Source organism: Venturia canescens, chromosome 8 (assembly GCF_019457755.1).
Source record: "Venturia canescens isolate UGA chromosome 8, ASM1945775v1, whole genome shotgun sequence".
Taxonomy (NCBI): domain Eukaryota; kingdom Metazoa; phylum Arthropoda; class Insecta; order Hymenoptera; family Ichneumonidae; genus Venturia; species Venturia canescens.
In genome coordinates this window covers 16,700,021-16,716,518 of record NC_057428.1, presented here as the reverse complement: position 1 = coordinate 16,716,518, position 16,498 = coordinate 16,700,021, and the positions used below count along the sequence as shown (strand labels likewise).

The window sequence follows — 16,498 nt, the reverse complement described above, 5'->3', positions numbered from 1 at the left end:
TTTTAAATAAAAATAAACATTTTTATAATGAATTTTATTATAATAATCTAAAAAATATTCCTGTAATGAAAATTTAATGAAAATATCGGAAAATAAAAACATTGAACAAAAAACATTTAGTGAGAATTAAATTATCATTTAATTTACACCATGTAATTTTTACAATGGAATAAATACAAATAGTGAAAAATGTTATTTATAATAACAAATTAATAAGAGAACAATTGACATTTTATTGTAAGAATTTTTTTCCCGCGTCTTCATATTTCGCCAATGTAGTTATCGAATATTTCGTCGACAACATCGACTGAATCACATTGTTTCTGAGTATTGTTTGCATTTTTGAAATCGTACATACTAACGTTGAACATTTCGAGCATACGGGCAGAAGGAACAAATTTGACGCAAGATCCGGATTGTCTTTGTAAAGTGAACCGTACCATCATAATACTTTGCAGTACTTCAAGAGACAGCTTATTTCGTAATTTATTTTTAATTACGTTGTATGTCGAAAAAGCGCGTTCGACACTTGCATTTGAAATCGGAAGTGTAAGTAGAGCCATTGAAAATTTGGCAATGTTTTCAAATCGCTTTTGACCAGCAGAATCATAATCTACAAAAACGGCTGAATAAAATTCAACGGAATTGACTGTATTTGGCCACGATTTATTTTGCAATTGATTCCATTCTGACTCTGTCTCATTCTTATTGCCGTATAAGTGAGTGCGTTGGAATTTTGCAATAATACCTGTTAAACTGGGTTTCATTCGCGATAATGCGATTTTAGGATGAAGATCGGCCATCGTCTTTAGGATAGATAAGTTGTCCGGCAATCTTTTTTGAACCTCTTGAGCCAAAGTACAGAGAAATTTTTTGCACCTTTCTTTAACATCCAATAATTCTGTTGGTTCAATATCTTGAGCAATGACGTGAAACTCGTAGCCAAAATACATTGCTGAAGTATGCATTAAACAAGATTGAAAATCGAAATTGATCAATTCACTGTCAGTTAATTTCTGCAAGCTCGATGGTACAACGAGCTTTTGCAGTAAGTTTTTGAACATCAAAAAAAGATCCTCAAGTAATTTCGTAGGTTCTACGTAATCACTTTGAAAAAGCAAATTTAATTGCGTTACACTTTTCAGTTCGTATTTTAAAAAAATAAGAAAAGCTTTGTAGGGTAACCTTATCATGATGTTGTATAACTGAGCAGCCATGTGACAATTGTCTTCTGATTTTGCAATTGAAAATAAGAATTGCAATTCTTCCCACTGATTTAAGATGGTATCGATAGCCTCGGATCGAGCAAGCCAACGAGTTCCGCTAAGACCCTGAATTTTATTCGGTTTTCCACTACCATTAATTGTTTCGTACAAAAGCTTATATTTTTCTAACCGTTTGGGGCTGTAAGAAAACCAATTATGCGTTTCTCGAACCAAAAATTCTAATGGACGAGGCAACATTTCCGATGCTTTTTCAGCGCATAAATGAAGTGAGTGACAAACACATGGCATAACGATTAGGTCATCTATTTCACGCTTAAACAAAGCTGTAACTGAGTTGTGTTTTCCAACCATCACACTCGCTCCATCAACGCCAATGCCGACCATATTTTCAACTTTTAAACCATCTTGTTCTAATTGAAGTTTAATGGCACTATGCACACTTTTTGCATCGGCATCGATTAATTTGATTAACCGATAAAACGTTGTAACCACTTCTCGTTTCTCGAAAGAGAAAAATCGCAACATGATACACAACACCTTCTGCGTTGAAAGATCAGTACTCTCGTCGATTATGAGTGAGTATGGACCGTCGCCAATTTCTTGGATAAGTTCTTGGAGCATACAAGGCCCGAGGACGTTCTTGATCAACATCGAACATTTAGTGCGATGGAGTTTCAAATTCGAAATTATATGTGACGAAGGGTCCAGCTGCGGCAGAATGTCGATCATGTGATTCACAGTCTGCAGTGAACTATGTTCTGCAATAAATGCAGCAATTTTCAATTCGGCGATCTTCGTTGCTTCTGTCAGAACTGGCTCAAATGTTGAAGTCAACGGTTCGAATGTCTTTGCTGATTTGTCCAAGGATACAGCTTTTTTATGTTTTTCTGTCTTTGCGTGGTTCATCAAATCCTTTTTGTGAGCTTTCAACGATATTCGACAATATTTGCAGACCGCAGAACATGTATCAGTTGGATCAGGCCCTAGCCAACCTATAATGTAAACCACAAGACATTTAATAATAATAATAAATTATGATATTTATCAATATCAATTGCGAAAGTCCATATAAACATTAACAAATGTTTAAAATAGTTAGTCGGACCATCACAAATAAAGAAGAATTAAAACAGTGCATACTTGAAGAAATATTAAAACATTAGGTGAAAACACATTGGAGGAAACATTAAAAGTATTAGAGGAATCGAAGGAGTACGAGTGTCTATATACTGATGAAAAATTGTAGGAAACTAAGCAAGACGAGGAGGTGAAAATGGAATCAAATTGAGGTTAACTACCTGGAATGAAAAGGAAAAAAGAAACCAGTGAAACTACCACCAAATGAAGCTCTTAATCAAACACATTCTACGAACCGAACCAGAACACACTGGTTCACATAACTTAAATTACCTTTTTCAGGAAAAAACTTTGAAAACCTCGGTTGATCTGCAAGCTTTGAAGAAATCCCTGTGTAGTAAACATTCATCTCATAGATTAAACTAACCGAATTGGAACAATCATTATTTTGAGTTGATTATGTTTAATAATCTTGTAAACGTAAAAACTGAATCTATTTTCATTCGATCCTCGTTTTTCACTTTCAACTTCCACGTATCTTTATATGTATCTTTACATACAACCGTTTTGTCGTTCGGACAGAGCGTAATAATTAAACATAATATTTAATAGAAAAAATTGAGAATGAATATATATTTTATTCGAATTTAGAAAATGCATGTTAACTAACCTTGAAGCGCTGAATCGGTCTCCCAACACTTTACATATTTTTGCAGATATTTTTTGTTTTTTTCTTTTGGCATGCTGTAATGAATTTGAATATAAGTTTGAATTATTAATACCTTTTTTATTTTTTCGCTGATACTTCAAAAAACGAAAATGACTTACTTTGCAATCCGAGAAGGTACGCGAGCGAGCAGAATCAAGAGACTCGGGCCGTGTTCCGATATTGACTGTGACTGTGAGTACTGCGAGTATTTGCTTTGGTATTCGCTCCGTGCGCGTAAACATACTACTTTGAAAGTGAGCGTGTGTCGTGTATACGTATTCCTCCAAAAACGCCGGAGTCCCCTTTATGGTGGCGCTGGCAGTATGCATGAACACACTAATACTATTAGTGTAGTAGTATTAGATTTTTGGCTCCGCCCACGCGCACAGAGCGAATAGAGATGGTGCAGATTCGATAGAGGGCAGGTCGAAAGTACTCGTGGCGCCTCTAATGTCATAATTTATAAGTTTTTGGGGTAGCACTTTCAATACTTTGATTGAAATATAATCATAATAATTGAATATATATATATATAATAATAATACAATAATGATAAAAGATCCCCAAAAATTTTCACTTTTCACCACTAGTGGCGCGGTAGTCTACTTGTACCATCCCTATAGGGCTTACAGTACTCACAGTATCGGAACACGGTCTCGGTCTCGGTAGAATATTTCGTCTTTAACACGCACCGAACACTTGAAAACTCGAAATGAGAGTAGCCCTTAAAAAATTCCCTAGAAAAAAGTTGCCCCTAAAAAAACCCCCAAAAAAAAATTGCCCCTAAAAAAACCCCTAGGCATCTGCGTTGCCCCTAAATTTAGGGGGAAAACCCCTAAGTTGGCAACACTGGACGAACCACGCCACGTACATTTCAATCGCTAAAAATTCTCCCACTCTTCTTCCACTTGCGGTTGCTGTCCACCTTTCGGGAGCCGAGTGAACTAAACCACAACGTAGCGAAAACACATTTCTGGATATTCGTACAATATATATATATATATATACATATGCAATTCAACTTGCTACTGTCTCATCGTGACCTACGAAATAGTCGATAAAAAAGGGCTTGCGTGTATTTTTGTTACGTCAATGTAACAAAAATAGATGAAGTTATGTGGCTTTATACAGCTCGAGACATTTCATCAATCTGTGCTGCAAACGCGGCCATTTATTGAACCACAAATCTCTTAACACCGAAAATTCAAAAATTTCGTCCAAATTTTTTTCGGAATTTCCATAGCTTAATATATATTTCATGGACAAGTACACATACCACCCATCAATTTCAAAAGATTGTTTTTGTTTTATTTTTACTGATTTTCCCCCTACTTTTTACACCTACGAAGAAAGGAATTTCATTCAAAATTCCAGTTAGTGACGACGATTCGAAGATATATACGTGAACGTGCATCGTGCGCTGCGGAGATTGGCTTCGCCTGTGCCCAAACGATGTGTTTTTCTTGAGACTGGTTTTTGTGATATTGCTGTGAAAAATAATTTATATATTTTCTCTTAGATCCAAAGTTTCGATTGTTATGCATTCGATACTTTGTTCGATTTCAATAGAGAATAAATCTTGAAAAATGATGGAAAACAATGTTTGATAATACTTCGCGGAACAGCGTCTTTAGCACGTTCTCACGTTCTCTTGAAACATACATATTTCTTTTGTTTCTTATTGAGGGTTTGTGTTCGTTACGTTTGCAAAACGACCGCAATTCGTTGAAACTCTAAACAACATTCATTCGGAAGTTACAAAACTTTGTAATAATCACGAATTGTTACGAAAGAAAAATTATGATACACAACATCAAGAAATTTGTGTAGTTTCATGATTTACTCGCGATCCGATGTTTGAAAACGTGACATTTTTATTCGCCAAACAATTAATGGAATTTTGAAGATTATCGTTTACTGAAAAACAATAAACTTACCCCGAAATAAAATAGTATAGGTTGGATTTCAGTGTGAACTCACTTCAACGGATCAATTTACAAACTGCATGCGTCCAGATGACCTTCAGAAAACAAGCCATTTACGAAGAATTCGAACCCAGATACCAGTAGATTTTGAACAATTCGAAAAACTTTGTCAAGTGTTCCTGATAAAAAAGATAATAAACTAAACAACGTTTCAATGGCTCAGCAGAAATCTTGCAATTGTTAACCTTCAAAAAATTGCAATGTTAACCTTAAAAAATGTTTAATTGTTAAATAATGAACCATATGGTTCATTAATTCGTTGCAAAATTTATAAAATAATTATTATCAAAGATTCGTGCGTCTCTACGAAAATTTATTTTCTTTTTCCGACTATTTTTGTGTCTCATTCAATTTCACGGAATGCGCCAACGTGCAGATCGATCGAAAATCCAATTCTATTATCCTCACAATGTGTTTTCTTACTTTAGTGTTATGATCATTGTTGTTACGACTTTGTCCATCAGCAATTATGTTGAATGATGTGACTGCTGAAAACAACTCAAACTCTTTTCTAGCATTGTTTTCTAAAAAAAAAAACCACTCAAGGTCGATCCACACTACGCCGTATCGGGCCGGGCCACATCGCATTTTTAAGAATCATTCAACTTCTGTCACTTGACGACTTCTTTGAAACGTTTTTTTCCTTTGAATTGAAAGTCTTGCAACCGTGATTTCCATGATTTTACAGGTTTGATCTAATTTATTAATTTCATTCAAGGTAGTTTTTTTATAACTTTTCATAGTGCTTTTTTGAGGGAATTTTTTAGGAAGAGGTTCAAACTGTACTTCTTATTCATCATTGCGATTTCTGGCACGGTCTAGTTTTTCGGATGGCGCGTTTTTCGAGATTTTAATCGCAATGTTTTATTACAGGGCCTTAGTTATTCAGGACGAGTTTTATTACAGTTATTTTAAGTGTACGATGAGTTGGCTTTTTATATAGTTTTTCCACAACTCATTTTTTCCCTAGGTATGATATTCCATTACGAGTCTCAATATGTCAGTATCAGTTATAATTCATTTAAACATCACTTCGCGTATTATTTAATATTGCTGACTTAAAGTGTTTTTTTTTTTTATAGCATTTGAAGAGAAGCGTTTAGAAAAAGTCCTCGAATTTAGAGCTGCAGCCGTCATTGTCTCAAATTATAGAAACCGATTTTCTGTATGTGGACCAAAATCGCTGATAAATTTATCCGCTCTCGTTCGCAGACGCGACAAGCATTTTTTTCATGACTCGTAAGCTTCGGTTCGACAGTGCGCGGAAACGTGCCGTTTTATTGAAAATCCGATCCGACCTGCCTGACGTAATATCGTTTCTTTTCCCGAAATATAGTGTTTTGTTTGTCTCCGAAAAAACTTATTCGGGAGGCAAATTTATCTACAAATCCACGTATTATTCATCATCCCCGTGTCTTCGAAGACAAAATGTGCTTTTAACAATTGCTTTGATCTCTCAGCCAGACGGCACGCGAAAACGTGCGCCTATCTGGCAGTGAGTCATCGATCTATTATGCCAGTCAAAACATAAACGAATAATTGAGTTTTCTCCACGGAATGTCGACGTTGTTTCCCGCAAGCTGTGACTAATTCGTCTCGATATCTGCTCGCGGATACGGCAAAAAAGTATCGCGAGACTGGCCACACATCGTACGATTTTGATAATGATTTCTCCTCCAATAACACCGCTGTTCCTTATCGCTCCTTCTCTCCAATGTGCTTCCTCTTCATCTCATCTCTTATGATCTCGTCTGGCCTAGAATTCGTACAGAAACCATTAGTTTGATGTGAAAAAGAAAAACAATTTGTAAATTCTAATTGCATAATTTTCGTCTATTTCGAATTGCATAGACAAATTAAACAGCGGATTTTTCGAGTGAACTTTTAATTCTTTGATAATTCATTTTTGTTTTGTCGTTGTTCAGAGCGATTTTTTCGTGGCGCTGTAAAATTTTGGGTAATAAATATCATTCGAAAAGTTCGTTCTCTCGCAGAAGATACTTCAAGTTTTTGCCAGGAAACTAGCCACGAAATCGTGCGTTGTTTTCTTTACCGTCAGTCGATCATTGGTATAATTATAAAAAATTTTGTATGTGTATATAATTGAACCACCTCGGTCAGCTCAAGAGACAAAGACATTGTTTTTTCAAAGTTGCATTTCGATGTTGTGACAGATTTTTGAAAAACTTACTAAAATTTCTGTGACACATTTCAATTACACGAAAAATGACCAATTCCTCGGAAAGAAACTTCCGGTAGAACAGGCTGAGAGGAATCAATGATTAGCAACTTAAGTATCAAAATTTTCCAAATCGGTTCAATAATACGAAGTTTGGCATAAATAACTCGATATAATTACTTAAATAAAAAATCTTTCTCATTGATGGCAGCAATGGGTGCGTGGTTGGTGCTAATTTTTTATGTTGCGTAATTAAAAATGATTCCCGAAATTCTATTCGAGTAATTAAGAAATTAATTGGTTTCATCGATCTTCTGGTTTCCAAATAACGTAAAATATATTTAGAATAATCGTCCATCTTTTGGAATTTTGTATTTCAAGGTTTTTGAATTCTAATTTTCAAGTTGGTTTGAAAATAAAAAATGACGATGTATTTTTGTCAATCTGTGGATCGGTGGAGCTCGAGTGCAACTTTATCGTCAAAACTCTGCTTTTACCTTCATAAAAGAAGTATCTTGTTTGTTTCTTTTTGCTGCCATTTATTTATATTTCTTATACACAACTACAACTCACATATTTTCTTTCATAAATGTATCTCAGTCACTAAATATAGTCTCGCTTTGTTGTGGTTTTTCATTTAATGATTTTCTCTTTTTTTTTTTTCATAACAGCGTTATTTTTTTTCGGTTATTCTTAAATACAAAGGGGAACGGGAAGTGCGAAGTTATATTCTAAAAGGAAGATAGTCGTATTCGCGAATAAATCTGAGTTTGAGAATGCGTTAGAGAATCAATGTCTCCGATCACTCGTGTCATTGCTGCCATTCGTTCACTGCTCCAATTATTTTTTCGTTCTTTTTGTCTCCCATTGCTTTATGTGTTTTTCATCACATAATTCCACGATTGTTTTTTCCTCTCTACTTCAAGATGCGCCTGTGTTCCCCGCTCTCTCTCTCTCTCTCTTTTTCTCTCGTTAATTTACACATTGATCCGCATAGTTTGTCTTACTATGCGACAGTCGGTCAATAGCCGTTCCGTTGTCCGTAACCTCCACCGCTTCCGTACGAATTACCATTTTGACCGTAACCACCTCCGCTACCGGAGCCACCACCGTAGCCGCTCTGTTGGAATGGTTTACTGCTGTTACCGCCATATCCACCACTCATCCCACCTGAAAACAATCGCATTATTTGTTAATAAAAATTGCGATGAAAAGTCGGCAAATTTAGTTCGTAAGCTTTCATGGCGACCTTCGTTACAAAAGTTTATAACTCTCGAGTCTTTTCCGAAAAATCCGTCATTCGCGAAAGCCGCACTGTTGCCGAACGCAATTGGTGAATTATTGGAATTATTCGAAGGTTTTTTTACATCATTTCGTTGGACTCCAACGTTGCAAACTTCAACGTAAAGTGTCCATTGCAGAGGAAAATTCGGCCAATCTTCCGATTATTCTTGTGATCTTTTACCATCGCAGTGACCAGTCTCAAAAATATTGTCGCGTTATCCAATATTGCACCCACTCAACAAAAATACAACAACAATAATAATACAAATGAAGACTAACCACTATTGCTGTTACCCCATTTGTTTCCACGATCTCCACCCCTATCGGATCTCCCACGATCGCCCATATCGCGACCACCGCGTGATCCTCCACGTGAACCACCTCGACTGCCAAAACCTCGGGAACCACCCGCTCCGCCGCCGCTACGTCCACCATATCGACCTCCTAAAATAAACAAATTGCTCAAGTTTTCACATGACGTTTATAAATTTCATTGTTATTATTTTTTTTTATCAGGAGACATTGTTAGGGCAGCAGTGGAAAGTATCTGAACAAAAGCTCAAAAGAATTCGGGAACTGTTCATTTTACTATTTCGTCGTTAGTCAGCATAAATGAATTCAATGAACAGCACTTTGAATTGAAGGAATACAGTTTCAATTCCTGTTGTCCTATTTTCTTACGATTTTTTTTCTACAACCAAGCAGTTTTAGAAGATGAACTGCGTTAACCCATCGAAATATCAATATGAGGCCGGCGTTTCGTGTTGAGTTGACGCTGTGTGAAAACGTGCTTTAGTTATCCCAAAAGAAAAGTGAGTGCACATTTACTTTTCACCCATCAAACGTTATATCCTTTCAAAGGGAAGCTAATATGATGTATTAAAGTGTTAGGTGCTAGATTCATTCTTAAATTTCCCTGATTTTACCCCCCGCCCAAGTACCTGGTGCTGCGCGCGCCCAACATTCAAAAATTCGTATTTCCCAACATAAAACTACGAAGGGAATAAGTTTCCTTCAACGTGAAATAGGCCTCGGTCTGAGAGGTTTAACGATATTGGATTTTTTATCAAAAGAATCGTGGGGTTTTCGAGAAAAATTTCAATACGGTAAAAGTACATTGGTTTTTTCTGAGCTCATGCTATCTTTTTGAACATTTTTTCCAAAATTTTCCTTGAGGCTTAAATATGTTCTCACTGAAATACGTACTCTTGAAATTCCCCGGATTTCTTGACAAATCGTACAACTTTGGATTAACGACTTGTTTAGCCTCGTCAAGAACCTCAATGAGATCGTTGGCTTTGTGTGCGTTACCAGGAGTGAAGAAAGCATAGGCCGTTCCGGTGCGTTGCGAGCGTCCAGTACGTCCGATACGATGTACGTAGTCCTCCGAGTTCGAGGGGTAGTCCAGATTAATCACAAATTTCACGTCCTCCACATCTGTAGGGAATAATTTTTGAGATATCCAGAAAGAAGACCGGTCAACTTGATTCTTTGTGGTTACACTGACTTGCGAAGCAATATTTTCAAAATGTTTTTTTTTTCCCCCTCTTTGGCATATTTACAGCAGATGATTTATTGGTTTTAGTCTGCGATATGCAAGCGTAGATTCGAAATGATATTTTTCTTCAAAAATATAATATTCAAATCAAAAAATGCAAACCACCTGATGTGTTCTTTCCAAGTTTTTTTTTTGTTCATAATCGCAATTACGTAAGCGACGCCGACGAAAATAAAAGTAAGTAAACCACAAAGTACAAGCGTACATTTTAATTACCTGTCTCTCTCAAAGGCTGGAAATGCAAATACATTTGTTTGTTTCGAAAATGTAGAGGAATCAGAGCTCAGATGGTTCTCATTAGAAGTCTCGCTAACTCGAGCGCTTTTTCGGTTTTTTGTTTTTTTTTTTGTTTTTATGCAGCGAGAGCTAGAAGATTTGTTTTGTTTATTGTCACACCCCCTTCTCTCCCGCAACCAAAGTATGGATAATCGCTGAGCTTAGAAAAACTGCCGAGGCCATCTCTTTCGGCCGATCGTTTCACCCACGAGTAGCCGCTTCGAATTCCGCAGATTCCAGCCATTATTATAATTATTTTTCAACTCTTTTTGTTTTATGTATTTTCTTCTTTCATCCGTTCGTCGGAATTCCGTTAATGGCTCGGCATATTTATTTTAAAATTTCACGAATTTACGACTGCTAAATTTATTCAATTACAAACGTTAAAAAACATCTTTTAGCACGATCGTTTCGGAAAACTACAATTGCACGAAATGGATTTTGATTAATTTGCAGTGAAAACGTCGTCAATAAATATAATTTATGCCCTGTCAAAGAGTTTTCGAAAAAGTACTAGTTCGCGTGATATCCCGATACATTTACCGTTTTTTCACACGAGCAATCGATCGACCATTCTCGTTATTACTCTGAAAACGCTCCTATTTATAATAAGGACGTTTCGTTGTTTGCGTAACGTTTGAACGTCAGTTTCGACAGTTGAAACCAGAGCAGAGCTCATCCTGTCTCAACTTGAAAGAAATAAACGCGCTGTTATCTTTTTCGACAGCTTCCATACTTTGGACCGTCCGCAGGTACGAGGGAGAGTGTGTTATTCTTTTCGTATTTGTTCGTTTTTTGGCTTTTTTGTTTCTGTTTGTTTGTTTGTTTTTTTTCGAGTGGCACGGGTGTTGGGCCGAGGCACAGCGTAACGTTAGCTTGTTGCGATCGGGGGCGGAGACCAGCAGTCACGCCCCAATTGAATTATTTATTCCAAAGCAAGCTCTCTCCAGAGTTCTTATCATTGATAAAACTCCGTCGCATGTGCCTCTGAAAACACATAGAACAGCACGTTACTACCAGACTGACAAGACTGCGTCTCGATCTAAGGAAAAAGAAATCGACAGAGAAAGAGAGAGAAAAAGAGAGAGAGAGAGAGAGAAAGGAAGAGAGAAAAATACCCTCCTCTCGTCTAATTGCAAAAAAAAAGAAAAAAAAATCACACGGTACACCTTACCTGTTTACCACATCCTTGGATCTAATACCTGAAATGTCGATGCTTCACTTTCGAGCTTTGCAGTTTAAATAATTAGAAAAAAAATGACGTGTTCCAATTTAAAAAAATAACCGGATTATTTAGCAGCATTGCACTTTCGGTTTTTCTTTCACAATCATGAGATTAATCTTCCAGTTTTGCCAAGCTCAAAAGTTGAGACATACTCGCCTAAACTATTCCAACAACGTCTTTCATTTGTTTCTCCACGCGTTTTCGTTCTAATGTTAGATTTACTCTCGACAAGAGTCGGTTATGAAAAAGGAATGAATTTGAAATTTTACGTCGCAACAGTAAGTTCGTTGGTTTCTTAAAGCCAGATGCCATTGTTTTGTCTTGCTTTCTCAAAACTTAACGAACTCGTGATTAAAATTTTCTATACGGTTTCGATATATTCACAAGCGGGAGAATACGTTGGAATGATTTTGTTAATAAAATTTGGTTTTTTTTGGTTTTGTTTTTGGAGCACCAGCGTCAATCAGTCTGGCACATGCCGTCTCGTCCGTTGCCACATTTGAATAATATTAACTGTTACCACCGTGAAATAACCATCGCAGCCTGACCCTTACATCACGTTTTAATCATACTTTCCTAAGCCCTCGATTCTTACCTAAACCTCGTGCGGCAACATCCGTTGCCACGAGAATCGCCGATCTGCTATTTCGAAATTCTGAAAAACGAAAAATAATCAATTTTACTTCAATCATTATTACCAACGTGTGAAATATCCTTAACATTGTGTCATGGTGAGAAACTCTGCACGGTTTCGTTTCCTATATGAACTATTCAGTCCACGTTTCGGCGTAAAGCGCCGAAATTATTGAAAAAATTAGTCATATTGGTATGCAATATCACTAAAAGTAAAAGTCAATGTTTTTTATGATAGGAAGTGCATAAATCCCATTATCATGTGGCACAATCAATTTTTTCATTCGACAAATGGCGGCCACTTCAATTTAACGAGTGAGGGGAAATCGACCAACCTCGAGTAAAGATACACGATCTGTCTTGACTCGCGCTGCCTACAAAATTCTTTTTAATAGGTACTTGGCGCCAAGACGCTGTCGCGTCTCTAGATTCAAGAAAAGAGAAATGTATGGATTTATTTGATAAGCAAAAAAGATTCGTTTTTCGATCTCCCCATTCACAGTTCTGTTTAAAACTGCTATGTCCGAGTTAAAAATCATGATTTCTATTTTACGAAGTACGTGCCAACTCCGGAGGTTTTTAAATTTACGAATAATTCGTTTTTTTCCACGTCAACAAAAGAACTTTTCTATAAATAATTTTGAGTTCCTTAGTCGAAAGTGAAATAAAACAATTATTTTTTTTCGAAGAATAAAAACGTAAAGTAAGGTACTAACGATTGAGAACGTAATCCCGCTCTTGCTGACTTTTATCTCCGTGAATACCAATAGCTTGCCATCCGTATCGATTAATGGCTCTTGTGATGTCGTCGACCTTTCTCTTGGTCTCGACAAAAATGATAGTTTTATTTTCAGGCTCGTTCGAGATTTCTTCGAGCAATTTCATGAGTTTTCCTTCTTTTTCGTATTCCTCGCAGACATCAACGATCTGAAGGATATTGTGATTGGCCGCGAGTTGTAGCGAGCCGACATTGATTTGTATGTAATCAGTAAGGAATTCTTCGGCCAAGTTCCGGACTTCTTTGGGCCAAGTGGCGGACCACATGAGAGTCTGTCGATCAGGTCGTATTTGTTCGACTATCTTACGTATCTGAGGTTCGAAGCCCATATCAAGCATACGATCGGCTTCGTCGAGTACGAGATAAGTGCAACGCCGGAGGTTCGTGGTGCCACGTTCGAGAAAATCTATCAGTCTCCCGGGTGTGGCAATGCAGATTTCAACGCCTCGTTCAAGATCGCGAGCTTGCGGTCCTTTTGGGGCACCACCGAATATACATGTGTTCCGCACCTGCGAGGACACTCCGAAGTCAGCGGCTACCTGCTGAATCTGTTGGGCCAATTCTCTCGTGGGAGCGAGAACAAGAGCAATTGGTCCGTCCCCTCGATTCAAACGCGGTTGGTTATTAATGTGCACAATCGCAGGTAATATGTAAGCCAAAGTTTTGCCCGAACCCGTCTGAGCGATGCCAACCATGTCGCGCCCTGACAAAGCGATCGGCCAGCCTTGAGCCTGTATCGCGGTGGGGGCCTCAAAACCTTGCCTGCGAATTTCACTCATGACATAGTCCGGAAATCCTCCTTCCTCAAAATATATTGCCGGTCCGGGTATTGCGTTCCCCTTTACTGTGATCTCTTTGTCCGAACGATAAGCCTCTACTTTGTGCGGATCTCGTGACACGACTTGTGGATGTGGCACATAAAAATCTTTCCTAAACGGTTGTAATGTACCCATATCCCATCTGGGCTTTCGCAAACGTTCTCCTGGCTGTCGGTTCTTGAAAGACGAATTGCCAAATCCACCGCTATCTCTTCCACCCCCGCTGCCACCCCCGTATCTGTTTGGACCGCTGTCACGATTGCTGCCAAAACGACTTCCGCTTCCGCCTCTACCACCGCCGCTGCCACCTCCACCTCCTCGTCTGTCATTGCGATCACGGTCTCGGAATGACCTGCTCGTCAATAAATTTTGTATTAAACACTCGTGTTGTATGATTCAATGATTTTCGAGTTTGCTTTGCTGGAATACTCTCATATTGCTTTATTCTTTGCCGATTCTTTGAAATTTTTGTGCGCGTCTAATCGCTTTTTCATAGAATTATTAAATGCTACTTGCGAATTGAATATAGTTCTGATTATGAAATGCACAACTGAGTTAGAAGAATAATTGGGAAAATTCCTTCGATGTTTTTAGATTTTTTACAGAAATTCAAGGACATGATTATCTAAACAAAGTATTGACAATCTTAGACAATAGTACATGAAACAATGAGTTCTTTTTCTATTTTTTTTTTAAATAATAGAAAATTTTTATCACATGTAAATAGGCATGCATGAATCATGCCTTGAAAACAATTGCCGGAGACTTTACGATGCTCAAAGTATATGAAGCATTGGTGGATGAAAATATACAATTGTTCCAAACAGTCTCCAAACAGTTCCAAACAGTTTCCAGCAATCAAGATGGTTTTCTTTGGATGTTATGTCTGTAAATTTGTTCCTGTTGACCATTATGCTCTTCATTTTTTGCATTATTTTGTATGCATTATATTTGAGATTTATGTAAATTTCATTATACTTACTACATTGAAAAAAGTCCAATAATTGATAATAATAAATTGATGAGATCGGTTTTAGATCAAATTATATATTAAACTAATGATTTAATTTGAACTTGAATTATTGCTAAAAAATTAATAGCCTTTAGTTCGTTTGGAATTGCAATTTATTTTCCGTGAATTTTCTTATGTCATAACGAATGAATAAGTCTCGATATTTTTCGAATGTAACTGTACTGATCGTATGTGCTTTCGATTACATTCTTAGAAAAACAATTGCAAGTTTAGAAATAACACGCGCTTGAAATATTCCGAATATTGAATATTCAAGAATCAAATTGACATAAAATTTTGCATTACGTCATTTTTCGAACGCTTACACGATTCTTGATATCGCTGCTGTCAAATGTCCGGATATATGAAATCGTATTTATACACACATCTGTACTATTTTTTATATCTGTATAGATAATTGATGCGGGATTTTGTCCGTATTATCGTCGCTTCCCTAAGTTAAGATGTACTTTGGATTTCGATTAAAAAAACTTGTCGATTAGTGAGTATAATTTTTAAAAAATCAATTGACGAAAACGACGTCAAGTTTATAAAAACTTTTGATGATAAATCAAGATCATAAATTCCATCTATACAGAAATGGAACAAAAACAGCCCTGGTCAATATTCACCAAGTAAAAAGCATATGACTTACATTATTTAGTAGCTGATTCGAAGAAATTTGAATGAAAGGGTAATTCAGTGAAGGACGATTCGATGTTGTTTTTGTCCCAAATTAAAGTCAAGTACGAAAGATGTACGGAAAATATAGGTCCGACGCCACCTCCAACTTTGTTAATGGAGACTGTGACTGAGGCGTCAATGGCGGACGCGCAAAAAACAGCGAGCAGCGAATCCGCACGATCGCAGCGCCAACGCCGTCACGAAATAGTTCCAAATGCAGATGGTGAAGAAATGTTGAATTATTCGTTCCGACTTTGTTTATTTTTATATCATACACGTTTTTAGACTTTAACTGCCATTGTTATTTTCATGTCATTATCCTGTAGTGGTAATTTTTGTGTTCGAGAAACCGGAAGTGTTAGGCGCGGTAGGACAAAAAGGCGCCAAATTCGAGGGTGCTTTCAGGGTCACACGTGTGCATTAACTGAAATATAATTTTTATTTATTTCATACTGAAACAAAAAATTGGATTTAGAACCATACCATTGGATCATTCAAATAAGTCATCAACTTCGAAAAATATAATAAATTTAAAAAAATATTTTCTATTCTGAATAAATCATCGCTTTCTACAGAAATTATAACCAAAAAAAAATGAATTCGATCCCAATTTACTTACTTCATCGCTGCTTGGATTTTATTCAAATCGCTTGTGCATATCTCGAGCTTTCCAATATACTTTCTTGATTAGAAACCATAAAGAAAACGAAAAAAAAACTCTCGTTAGAAGCAATTTTTTAATTGTTTATTGACTGTTTTAAGAATTCGAAGCTCATCATTACTTTTTGAATTAATGGTTTTTTAAAAACTGAACTTCCATTTAACCAAGTTTATCGCATATCACTCCTTTTTTATAATAAAAAAACGAAGAAGTTCGTACTGCGATAAGTATTTTTTTCTTTTTAGGAACAAACGATTCAACAAAATCGTGAGGACATTAGTCACCACGGACATACGTGCAAAGTTAAAAATCTCTTGAAAAATGCGTCGTGAATTTTGGGGTTTTAAAACAAATATTGAAAATGAAAATATTCGGAGGATGAAAAAATAATGC

The 16,498-nt window shown here is 36.7% G+C and overlaps 2 protein-coding genes across 4 annotated transcripts; both read right to left on the bottom strand.

Annotated features, from left to right (window-relative positions):
* Positions 1-213: 213 nt before the first annotated feature.
* On the bottom strand, positions 214-3,341 carry LOC122414478 (uncharacterized). 2 transcript variants are annotated; one of them, XM_043425787.1, is made up of 4 exons: positions 3,132-3,341; positions 2,974-3,047; positions 2,637-2,679; positions 214-2,218 (listed from the first exon to the last, which is right to left on the bottom strand). In XM_043425787.1, exon 4 carries the CDS (start codon positions 2,130-2,132, stop codon positions 261-263), a length of 1,872 nt encoding a protein of 623 aa, XP_043281722.1. In that variant the 5' UTR covers positions 2,133-2,218; positions 2,637-2,679; positions 2,974-3,047; positions 3,132-3,341; the 3' UTR covers positions 214-260. The 2 variants fall into 2 exon arrangements, with proteins under 2 accessions (XP_043281722.1, XP_043281721.1); XM_043425786.1 differs by having other exon boundaries at positions 2,637-2,693; positions 3,132-3,340.
* A 4,353-nt stretch (positions 3,342-7,694) lies between these two features.
* On the bottom strand, positions 7,695-15,593 carry LOC122414479 (ATP-dependent RNA helicase dbp2-like). Of its 2 annotated transcripts, XR_006261770.1 has the most exons (7): positions 15,416-15,593; positions 12,869-14,100; positions 12,115-12,174; positions 9,667-9,897; positions 8,740-8,904; positions 8,426-8,657; positions 8,211-8,346 (listed from the first exon to the last, which is right to left on the bottom strand). XR_006261770.1 is itself a non-coding variant. In XM_043425788.1 (6 exons), coding segments are annotated over exons 1-6 (1,839 nt in total). In that variant the 5' UTR covers positions 15,418-15,591; the 3' UTR covers positions 7,695-8,197. The 2 variants fall into 2 exon arrangements, 1 of the variants encoding a protein (XP_043281723.1); XM_043425788.1 differs by lacking the exon at positions 8,426-8,657 and having other exon boundaries at positions 7,695-8,346; positions 15,416-15,591.
* Positions 15,594-16,498: the final 905 nt, after the last annotated feature.